This window comes from Rhinopithecus bieti, unplaced genomic scaffold (genome assembly GCF_001698545.2).
Source record: "Rhinopithecus bieti isolate Rb0 unplaced genomic scaffold, ASM169854v2 scaffold_73130, whole genome shotgun sequence".
Classification (NCBI taxonomy): domain Eukaryota; kingdom Metazoa; phylum Chordata; class Mammalia; order Primates; family Cercopithecidae; genus Rhinopithecus; species Rhinopithecus bieti.
The window spans coordinates 374,838-387,227 of NW_016827546.1; the positions used below are offsets into that span (position 1 = coordinate 374,838).

At 34.9% G+C, this 12,390-nt stretch overlaps 1 protein-coding gene across 7 annotated transcripts in view; it reads left to right on the plus strand.

Moving 5' to 3' along the window:
• The window catches only part of PALS2 (protein associated with LIN7 2, MAGUK p55 family member), a 104,327-nt gene that overhangs the window by 57,881 nt on the left and 34,056 nt on the right, over positions 1-12,390 (plus strand). For all 7 annotated transcript variants that reach the window (XM_017863941.1, XM_017863942.1, XM_017863938.1 and 4 more), the window contains 3 exons: positions 5,391-5,543; positions 10,571-10,723; positions 11,429-11,656. In XM_017863941.1, the coding sequence (XP_017719430.1) occupies positions 5,391-5,543; positions 10,571-10,723; positions 11,429-11,656 (534 nt within the window). The remainder of the gene's footprint in view (positions 1-5,390; positions 5,544-10,570; positions 10,724-11,428; positions 11,657-12,390) is intronic.

Consider the following 12,390-nt stretch of genomic DNA (forward strand, 5'->3'; position numbering starts at 1 on the left):
CCCTTTTTATGATAGATCTGAAAAGAATCAGTGTAAGGCTGGGCATGGTGGCTCACACCTGTAATCCTAGCACTTTGGGAGGCTGAGGTGGGTGGATCTCCTGAGGTCAGGAGTTCGAGTCCAGGCTGACCAACATGGAGAAACCCCGTCTCTACTAAAGATACAAAAATTAGCCAAGCGTGGTGGCGCATGCCTGTAATCCCAGCTACTCGGGAGGCTGAGGCAGGAGAATCGCTTGAACCCAGGAGGCAAAGATTGCAGTGAGCCGCGATTGTGCCATTGCACTCCAGCCTGGGCAACAAGAGTGAAGCTCCATCTCAAAAAAAAAAAAAAAAGAATCTCTGTAATTTTGGTGGATATGGTCAGTTTGCTTACCAGTGTATGTTCCCACTAGAAAAAATACGTCAAAATGTCTGTCTTCTCCCACATTCTCACTGATCAGAATTTTTATCTCTGCCAATCTGATAAAGAGAAAAGGTATTTCATTATAGTTTTAGTTTGCACTTCTCTTATGAGTGAAGTTGTGTGTCTTTTCATATGTTTGAGATATTTGATACACAGTAGGTGACTATTGCAAATAACAGTGTAATACATATTTCAAAATAGCTAGAAGAGAAGATTTTGAATGTTGTCATCCCCCAAAAAAAATATTTAAAATAGTGGATATGGTAATTACACCATTTGATCATTATACTATGTATATACATGTATTGAAACATCACATTGTACACCATAAATATGTACAATATGTGTCAATTAGAAATATAAAATTAAATTTTAAAGACAGGTTCCTGAATTTTCTTTCTGTGAATTTTTTGCTCAAACTCTTCACCCAGTTCTCTTAATGAGTCATTGATCCTTTTCTTATTGATTTGTAGAAGTCCTTCATAAGTAGTGATATTAGCTTTCTGTCTTGAATATGATTTGTGTTTTGACATTAGTTTGTCATTTGTATTTTGACTTTGTCGATTTTTGATGAGAAATTTATGCTGTTCATGAAGTTAATTTTATTGGGCCTTTTTTGAAATAATGTATGTATCTTTCAGATTTTGTGTTCTAGTTAGAAAGATCTTTCCCACTCAGAGGTTATAAAAAGGTTATTTTGTATTTCCTCTGAATACTATTAAAGCCAAGCTTTTAAAATGTTCTTTTTCTTTTAAAAATTTAACAGATTCCCTTTTCTAGTTGTTTGACATGTGTGGCTCTCCTAATTCTACAGATGTATCTAAGAGAAACTCAACAGTGCTATTTAGAAGTTTCCTGAGTACCTTGATATGTAACTTATCTAATCTCTGAGTTTGTGTTTTGGTTAACTAGGTGATTTCTGCTATATTCTTTACTCACTAGAGAATTCCATTCTGATTTACTTATGCTTACTCTTTTTTTTTCCAGAGCAACAGAGCTCATTCTTTTTGATATAATGTATGCAGAAACAAAATAGAAATTGAGTTCTCCATTCTCTCTGTCCCATTTCTACTCTCTGCTCAAAAATTCTTCTTTATTTTTGAATATTTGTGGACCTATGTTGATCTTGAGTTTTAGGTCTCTAGAATAAAAGAAGAGGGTGGTGCTTGATCATAGCCAAACTTATTTCCCATTTACTTAGCTTTTTCAAGATATCATAAGTAACTACTACATACATAACTCTTTTCTCAAAATATAGAAACAAAATTTATGTTATTGCCCTTGTGTTTTGGAAAGACCAGTTTTCTACACATAATAATAATAATATGATTATTATTTCAAAATGGTATTTGTCACTTTAGATATAGCCCACAACTTTTGTTTGCAAGCATGGTTGGATTGTCCTTGAGTGAAATGCCCAGAAGTTCTGAAAGAACATTTTCTTCTCTGAAGTTCATTTCTCAAAGGTGCAATGGTGAATAAAATCCTCAGAACAGGATATTTAAGAAGGCTAGGCCATATTTGTATCAGCTGCAGATATTCAATGCCAGTCATAGAATGTTCTTCCAACCACTTGTGGCAAGTGAAATATATTTTTATTGAGTTAAGCTAGTGTTGCAATAGTGGTCTTTAATTAAAAAAAAAAAAAAAGGAAACAAGAAGTATTTATTTAAATAGCATATGGCTCACTTGCTCCTCTGATTATTTTTTTGTGTTTTCTTTGTCTTTTTTAGTTTAATTAGTTAAAGTTGGTACTTGCCTCTTGGCAGCTAATTAAAAAAAATCTGACCTTAAAGTGAATTAGAGGTTCCAAGTTTCTGACAACATCTCAGAGCTTAAAAAGCTATATGTTAATAAATGTGGACCTGCATTTGCTTTCTTAGAAAAAGTAAAATTGATCCCAGTTGAACCCAAGTATGTTGGTTTTCCATGTTAATATATTTATACCTGCAGTTTCAAAAAAAAACTTTTTTCTCCCTTCAAGTTTTGTATTTTCTAGTGAGATTCTCTTCTTCCGTAGAACCAAACTGTGAGGCTGATATGAAGAAATCTTCAGATATTTTGGGGTTCTCTTCTAACATGATTCTGCCCTCTCACATGACTCTCCCGCCCGACCCCCAACCTCTTACCATCGGTCTTTCCACATTCCTACTTCTCCTCACCCAATTTGGGAGCATCGGGTTAATACACATACTAAGGAATGGAGTTTTCAAGTCATTGATCATTTCTGTTCCTTAACTTGTCCCAAAGTCCTGAATTAAACCAAGGACTGCTGATGTCTAAAGTACCGTTGCTGATCATATAACATTTTCCTGAAGAAATAAATGGTCTTTTTTTTTTTTTTTTTGAGACGGAGTCTCGCTCTGTCGCCCAGGCTGGAGTGCAGTGGCCGGATCTCAGCTCACTGCAAGCTCCGCCTCCCGGGTTTACGCCATTCTCCTGCCTCAGCCTCCTGAGTAGCTGGGCCTACAGGCGCCCGCCACCCTCGCCCGGCTAGTTTTTTGTATTTTTTAGTAGAGACGGGGTTTCACTGTATTAGCCAGGATGGTCTCGATCTACTGACCTTGTGATCCACCCGTCTCGGCCTCCCAAATGAATGGTCTTTATAGCTCTTACTTAGGGCAAAGGAGTGAAAGTCTAAGGGACAAGTAGTATTCTGAACCATAGAAGTATAAAATAACTATGAGGATAGATACGGTGTAATGGAATTAACACATCTAGACTGGAACAGTCATGCTAATAAGCAACAACTAAATTAAACTGACTGAGATATGTGTCATACATTTAAGTGAATGAGAATAATGCATCATTTATTGGATTGAATAATTAACTGCAATTTAATGTTAGAGTGGCTCTCTATATAAAGAAGAAGTCAAGTAAGCTTTAGTAGATAGGAGTTCAAGTCTTGGTATTAGAGTACCCGACTCTGCCATTCACCAGTAATGTGAACTCATACAAATCACTTCACCTTTTTTTGCATCAGTTTCTTCGTCCATAATGTGAGTATAATATACCTACCTTTGCTGAATACACACACGCACACACACACTACTTAGAATATAGTATCCAACACAGAAAAAAAGTCCTTCAGTAGATGTTAAGGTTCTTCCCTTCCTTTTTTTTTTTTCTTTGAAGCTTTCTTTTTATACTACGTTAAAATAATTCGAGTATTACAAGGTTAAAGATGCTAAATCAGGTAGTGGCTGTTTATTCCAGCAAATATTTCTATCTGAATAATTGGCGATTCTAGCTTATTTCATAAGAGTTAACTAATTCTGTAGATTATTTTCTGTTTTTTTCCAATGGTGATAATCTTTTTATGATAAATATTGAGTGTCCTCATCTTCTCATCCTTATCTGGCTTGTATTATATGTTCAGAAAATTGCAAATTTACCCATTTTCATTTTTTGTGGCATTTTCTAGTCTAATTTTTTTTTTTTTTTTTTTTTTTTTTTTTTTTTTTTTTTTTTTTTTTTTTTTTTTTTTTTTTTTTTTTGAGACAGAGTCTCTGTCGCCCAGGCTGTTGTGCAGTGGCATGATCTCGGCTCACTGCAACCTCTGCCTCCTGGGTTCAAGCAGTTCTCCTGCCTCAGCCTCCTGAGTAGCTGGGTAGCTGGGATTATAGGTGCCTGCCACCACGCCTGGCTAATTTTTGTATTCTTAGTAGAGATGGGGTTTCACCATGTTGGCCACGCTGATCTTGAACTTCTGAGCTCAAGTGATCCTCCCGTCTTGGTCTCCCAAAGTGCTGGGATTACAGGCATGAGCCACCATAGTTTAATTTGTTTTAATCTAAATCTCATAAAACTTCTTCTTCTATTTAAATTACATTTGGTCTTTTGATACTTTTCTGTTTAGTAAGAGTTTTTTCTTCTTTCTCAGTATTTCATATGACTTTTAGAATTTCTTCTTTTAAGGTCTTTCTTTAAAATCTTAATATGTAGCTCTCTTTTCCACTTAAGAACTTATTTTACTCCTGTGAATTACCTAGAAAAAATAGATTTAAACAAGAAAATTGTCTTTTAAAATTAGAATGTTTTATTTGGACTCTGAAGGATCTACTCTGTATGAAAAAAAAAACCATCTGAAGTATTATAGTTCAGGTATCTGAAAAAGTTTAGTTGATACTGTTACCATTTGAAATGTGGATTTTTCTTTAGCAATCCTGGAAATGAATCCTAAGATACAAGATTTGCCATCCACATGGTTTTATTTATGAATTAAATTTTAATAATTATGCTTTTCCTGTCTTCAAAATTGTATAGCAACCATTTATCAGAAAAGCAAGGAATGCTTAAAAGATGGAGCCTGCTTAGTGTTCATTCTCAGTTTGAACTTAAAACTCGGCTTTACTCCTACTATGAAAGGATGATTAGAATTACTTACTTTCTGTAACAGTGTGGTTCGTGGTCTATTTTCTGTGAAAAAAGATTGTGAGATTAAGAAAAAAACAACTTTACTTGTAAAGACAGGAGAGGATCATTTCCCTAATTATGTAGTCTTTCAAAATCCAATTTAAGGACCACCTGCTCTAAACTGACTTTTTTTTCCCGCTGATTTTCAACATTGGAAGATACAAGCTTCTGGATTCTGGGGTTTCCAAAATTATTTTTATCATTTAAAAAAATATTCGCATATATAATTATCACATTCCTATTCCTTGTTTTTATTATGCATTCTCTTGGTGGCAAGGGACTGTAATAGGTTTTGTAAATAGTCAGCTGACCTGTCTGGTTTTTTCATGGTTTAGTTACAAAATGAGTTTTCATGACTTTCAGGATAGAACTAGAGGCCAAGATTTATTATATTTCTTGATATACTTACTGTAAAATCTATGTATTGCCTCTGGTTGAAATACTAAATTTGGTTTATATGAATTAAACCTCCAAGTAATATATTTTAAAACTTTATGGAAAAGAAATAAACCATGGTCTGGTGCAAAACAAATAAGTATTATTACTTTAATACACTGTTATTTTTTCAGGCTCATGAGAGGCTAGAAGATTCCAAACTAGAAGCTGTCAGTGACAATAACTTGGAATTAGTCAATGAAATTCTTGAAGACATCACTCCTCTAATAAATGTGGATGAAAATGTGGCAGAACTGGTTGGTATACTCAAAGAGCCTCACTTCCAGGTGACTTTCCCTATCATTCAACTCTCAAGTTCCCTATATTCCCAAAGTATTCTCCTTTACTTTCCACTTTAAGGTGATGTTTTCTTCCAAGACTATTTAGGGCTATAATAGGTAAGTATGTAAATTCCAACCTTGGTATTTTAATGTCCTGATATACTGAGGATATATAAACAGACGTATATAACTACAATGCTACATAAATGTACACTGTTGCAGAAATACATCACAATGGATTTTCCTTTGTGCCGTTAAAGAAAACAACCTTAATTCACCATCAGACCACATGCTGGAGCCATTTTCCTCACTATGATAATGGATTTTTTTCTTCCTCACTACCATTCTGTTTCTTAGTCAATACTTTTTAGTATTGCTTCTCAAGATTGTTGTGCAGTCAGTGACCATGGAACATAAGAGAGCTGTGACAGTATAGAAACCATTATATAACATAATCTCCACAGGTACAGAAGTAAGTATGATTTTAGTAATGGCCTGTACCAGTGACGAGTTCATCAGTTTTACAAAGAAGAATGCATTTCAGAAGAGAAAAGGCAGGCAAGATTTCTTGTAACATATAATAATTAAGACAGTGTGGTATTGGGGAAGGTGTTAGAAAAATTAACTCACTGAAAAGAAGGAAATCCCCGATAAATACATCCCAGCCATATATGGTAACTTGATTTATGACTGGGACATTGCATTTTAGTGGAAAAAGAGTGGTGCTGGGATAGAATAAAGTAAACATCACCTGCTCTCTGCAAATCTTGGCACTGAAAATCAAATGGTAACAGCCTTTTGCTCTTTCTCAGCCAAAGATTTTATGTGACTCTTCAACAATGTTACTGCAAAATATGAAGGTTTATAGTGAGATGGTTCCGACATAAATTAGTATCTTAGGTACAAAAGAAATATGGACACATGTCTCAGAGACATCTCCTGTGCTGGTCCCTGTTGACTGAGTCCTTATGAAGACAAACTGAGTTATTTGGACTTTATCCTAAGGGCAATGGGAAACTTTAGGTATGGGTTGGATATTAACCAGGGAAAGGTCAGGTTTGTGAAATGAGATGGTTAAGTTCCAAAGCAAGAAATTACGATGGCAGTACATATAGATAGTAAGAAATTTAAACATTTTCAAGCTTTAATCAGTAAAATCAACAGGGTTTAGTGATTGATTGCATATGACAGTTGTGGAAGAGAGATGGGAAGTTGATAACACTATTTATGACTTAAACAATTGATGGCTGTTCAATGAGATAAGGAACACTAGAAGAGAATGTTTTGGACATATTTATGTTAAGGAAACTGGCCATCTTAGGTTTGTGATACATTGGAAGGATCTAGGTTTTCAGGAATGCCGCATATCAGTAATAAATATTTATAATTTAATAAATATATAAGCACATACATTTTATGAAGTGTAACATATAAAAATTTTAGAATACCAGCAAATAAAAACACAAAAATGAAAACATCGCCTTTCTTCTACCCAGATCACTACTCTACTGTCTTAGTGCATATTTGTCCATATTTTTCTATGCACAAATGTATGTATATAATTTTTTTACTAATTTGAGATCATTTTGTACAAACGTGTTTTACTCTTTTTTTAGTTATTTCTAATTTTCTATTTCAGTGAACTTCCATCTCATATAATACACATACCACATTTAGACTTCTCCATTTGATACCACAGTATTATTTACAGGTGCCCATTCAGTATAATGTTGGCTGTGGGTTTATCATAGATGGCTCTTATTATTTTGAGGTATGTTCCTTTAATACTTAGTTAATTGATAATTTTTAACATGAAGGGTTGTTGAATTTTATTGAAAGCCTTTTCTACTCTATTGAGGTAATTATGTAGTGTTTGTCTTTAGTTCTGTTTATGTGATGAGTCACATTTATTGATTTGCAAATGTTGAACAGACCTTGCATTCTGGGGATGAAGCCTACTTGATCATGGTGCATTAGCTTTTTGATGTGCTGATTGATTTGGTTTGCAGGTATTTTGTTGAGGATTTTGGCATTAATGTTTGTCAAGGATATTGGCCTAAAGTTTTCTTTTTTTGTTGGGTCCCTGCCAGGTTTTGATATAAAGATGAGGCTGGCCTCATAGAATTAGTTGGGGAGGAGTTCCTCCTCAGTTTTTTGGAATAGCTTTTCTATGGGAATGGTACCAGCTCTTATTTGTACATCTGGTAGAATTCAGCTGTGAATCCATTAGGTCCCAGGCTTTTTTTGGTTGATAGACTATTTATTACTGATTCAATTTCGGAGGTTGTTACTGGTCTATTCAGGGAATCAGTTTATTCCAGGCTCAGTCTTTGGAGGTTGTATATGTCTAGGAATTTATCTGCCTCTTTTAGGTTTTCTGGTTTGTGTGCATGGAAGTGTTCATAGTAGTTTCTCATGGTTGTTTTTATTTATGTGGGTTCATTAGTAACATTCCCTTCATCATTTCTAATTATGTTTATTTGGCTCTCCTCTCTTCTTTATTAGTCTAGCTAGTGACTTGTCTATTAATTTTTTCAAAAAACCAACTCCTGGATTCGTTGATTTTTTAAAAAAAAATTTATTTATGTATTTATTTATTTTTTGAAATAGAGTCACTGTGTTACCTAGGCTGGAGCACAGTGGCACGATCTTGGTTCTCTGCAACCTCCACCTCCCAGGTTTAAGCGATTCTTCTGCCTCAGCCTCCTGAGTAGCTGGGACTACAGGCGCGTGCCACGATGCCCAGCTAATTTTTGTATTTTTAGTAGAGATGGTGTTTCATTCTGTTGGCCAGGCTGGTCTCAAACTCCTGACCTCAGGTGATCTGCCCGCCTCGGCCTCCCAAAGTGCTGGGATTACAGGTGTGACCCATCATGCCCAGCCTCGTTGATCTTTTGAAAGGTTTTTTGTGTCTCAGTTTTCTTCAGCTCAGCTCTAATTTTTGTTATTTCTCATCTTCTTCTAGCTTTTGGGTTGTAAATCAGCATTTTCATCAGAGGTTGCAAAATGATGTTTTTCTATTCTACATTATTTGCTAGTATTCTTCCATAATGTTGAGCTTCTCATCAACTGGGCTGCTTAGTGCATTTCCTACTGAAGAGGCAGGAATGTACTTGATCCTTCCTTTTACTAAGTTTCAAAGTGAAGAGCTGTTTAAAATTGTGGTTTCAAGTGGTAACAAATGAGTTTTTTCAGTCTTTTTTTTTTAATAGAATTGTGGATCTATGGATTTTTTATTCAATGTTTTAATCTTTTACAGTCCCTTTTTTAAATTTTCAAATTGCCATGACTTTGACAAGTTGTGGGCAAATTTTTACTATAAAAATCTGAAGCACATGAGAGTTCTGAACTAGAGATAGAAATTTAAGAGTTGTCAATGCGTAAGTAGTGGCTCAAGTCATGGGAGAAAATAATACTGCCTAAGGAGGATATAGGGTGGAAAACTAAGCAGCCCAGGTTAGCAATTTCCAGCATTTATAGGAAGAATCCTTACATATGTATTTGTGAGTTGTTTTTATTGAATTTTTTTCTCCACTGTTTTGCGAATTGTTTTATGAAATGACCAGAAATTACCAATTATCCTGATTGCTTTTATCCCGAACCTGTTAATGTTTTCTGCTTTTATTTTGATTTGTTTTTGAACTTGAATTCTATCCAGCCCCTCAAGAATGTTTAAACTTAGTTTTATGTTGAATATGCACAGTTGCAGTAAAAATTATCCTTTTTTTTTTTTTTTTTTTTGAGACAGAGTTTCACTCTTGTTGCCCAGGCTGGAGTACAATGGTGCAATCTCAGCTCACTGCAACCTCCGCCTCCCAGGTTCAAGCAGTTCTGCCTCAGCCTTCAGAGTAGCTGGGATTACAGGCACATGCCACCATGTCCAGCTAATTTTTTGTGTTTTTAGTAGAGACAGAGTTTCGCCATGTTGGCCAGGCTGGTCTTGAACTCCTGACCTCACATGATCCACCTGCCTCGGCCTCCCAAACTGCTGGGATTACGCCTGGCCTAAAAAGTATTCTTTTAGGATAAGAAATGAAAAAAAAAATTAACATTTTAGTATTAATTAAGAAATTCCTTGGGAGGCCAAGATGGGTGGATCGCGAGGTCAGGAGATCGAAACCATCCTGGCTAACGTGGTGAAACCCCCCATCTCTACTAAAAATACAAAAAATTAGCTGGGCATGGTAGCACACACCTGTAGTCACAGCTACTTGGGAGGCTGAGGCAGGAGAATCACTTGAACCTGGGAAGTGGGGATTGCAGTGAGCTGAGATTGTATCACTGTACTCCACCCTAGGTGACAGAGTAAGACTCTGTCTCAAAAAAAAAAAAGAAAAAAAAGCAATTCCTAGAAAGCTGGATCAAAACTACCCATACTGATAGCACATGCATAGTAAATTTGGGAGTTAAAAAAATACATTGTATTCAGGACTATTTACTGACTTGTTTTTTCCTCAAAAAATATTCTTTTTATAAACTAAAACCTTTATTGGTAATATAAAATTTTCTGTCACTGATATAAAATGCTAATATTTGTCCATTTTCTATTGAACATCTTTTAACAGACATTTTGTACATATAAAAAGTATATCATATTACTAACATACCAATATTAGGTAAAAATGTCATTTGAATTTGAATTTTTATGATATTTTAATAAATACGATTGATGGTAAATATTGAATGATATGATGACAATGGTGGCAATGAAATCCAGTACCTTCCTTACACCAGACTGGAAACCTAGGTTCGGTTTCCAGTAAACTTGCCAGTTTTTAAAAAGCATCACTAAACTCTGTCAATCTCTTCATGTCTCAAAGAAGGAATATGATATTGTTTGATAATAAAACTGGATATTTTTATATCTCTTAAAATTATGTATTTATTTGATCAACCTGATATTTCGAAATTTAATACTATGTGCCTTGGAAATTTTTAGTAAGCCCTTGGAATAATGAACTAACAAAGTACTTTTAGTAACATATTTCATCAACATATTGTAAATAACCACAGGCTATTTTGACTCCTCATAGTCACTGTTGGAGGCCCATGATATTGTGGCATCAAAATGTTATGATTCACCTCCATCAAGCCCAGAAATGAATAATTCTTCTATCAATAATCAGTTATTACCAGTAGATGCCATTCGTATTCTTGGTATTCACAAAAGAGCTGGGGAACCTTTGGTGAGTATAGATAAATCAGTGCCCTATTAAATCTGAAATATGACATAATTTGTGGTTCAGTCACTATTTCATTTTTTTTCCTTTTCATAATGTTATGAAAGCTGTATTCTTATTTGGCCTGTGTATAAAGACACAGCTGATGCTGTCTCAATTTGGTTTAGTCTGCAAAATTAAACCAAAATGAAAAGTTAAACTGAGCTAGAAGTAGAAATATGGCAAGGGGTAGCAAAAAATTTCAGAAGATGACTACTATGTTTCTTCCTACCCTTAGAAGGCATGAACTGCCCTTGGAAGAAATGGTGACAGTATCAAAATATAGAAGGAAGTTGTTATTAAAAATCGAAGCCGTACTAGGACTAAGTAGTGAAGTTTACTATTCCTTGGTAAAATTTTTACTTCTGGATCTGACTATAAGAACGGTGAGTGCAAAAAAGGAAAAGCCAGGAATAAGTCCATCAGAATGCACAAAATACCTTTTTTTGCTCTGAGTTTCCATTTAGACTGTAAGATACATCCTATCCACTAGTGTAGTAAACTATACTAGTACACAGTTTAATGGGAGTGAAATACTGAAACAGGAGAGAACATAGGAAAAGTAAGAATGATTCCTTTTACCTAGTTTTAGAATTATTTTCTTACATATGTTCATTAATATTTAAGCATTTCTCCCTAATAAATGAGAAATCTCTTTCTTATTTCTCATAGGGTGTGACATTTAGGGTTGAGAATAATGATCTGGTAATCGCCCGAATCCTCCATGGGGGAATGATAGATCGACAAGGTCTACTTCATGTGGGAGATATAATTAAAGAAGTCAATGGCCATGAGGTTGGAAACAATCCAAAGGAATTACAAGAATTACTGAAAAATATTAGTGGAAGTGTCACCCTAAAAATTTTGCCAAGTTATAGAGATACCATTACTCCTCAACAGGTGAGTAATAAAATTTTGGTAGTATTAAAATACTTTCATGTTCTTAATCACAGTGTTGGAAATAGCTATCAGTTGCTACTATTTTGCTAAAGAAAAGAGAAAAACAATCGATTTGAGTGTTCTGAAATGCCTTATTTTGTCATGGGTGAATTTTTGAATGTGTAAACAATGCTATTTTACTATTATAAAGGAAGTAGTAAGATTTCTTTGTGAACACCAGGAACCCTGGCATAGCAGTAACCTACAGCCAGGTATCAGAAGAACCATAAAGTCTTTGAATTATTAATGTAGCAAACATTTCTGACAGCTGTTATGTTCAGGCATTGTATTAGGCCCTGGGAGAGGATAAAAATGCAGTCCAGATCACCTCCAGCTTAGTGTTTGTGTGATGGATGAAATGACTGATGAGGCCAGAAAAGAGAATGGGTATAAAGAAAATCTTGGGCCCCTGGTTTGCACACATTTGGTCTGTATTTTAAAACTAATTTTAGGTAAACTAGATAATTGAATGGGAAAATGTTTTAGTTATAGAGATTGTCTAGGCTTGGTATGTTAAGTGAATTCAAAAAGAAGAGAGATGAGATTATGTAACCAGGTGGCAGATATTTGAAGGTGTGAGGTGATTTGCGAACAATAGCTCTAATGAATGGTTAAAATGACCACTTAGGTTGAAATACTATTGCTGCCAATTATCAGCTTACCTTCTCTGTGCTTCATTTTTCTCATCTATATAG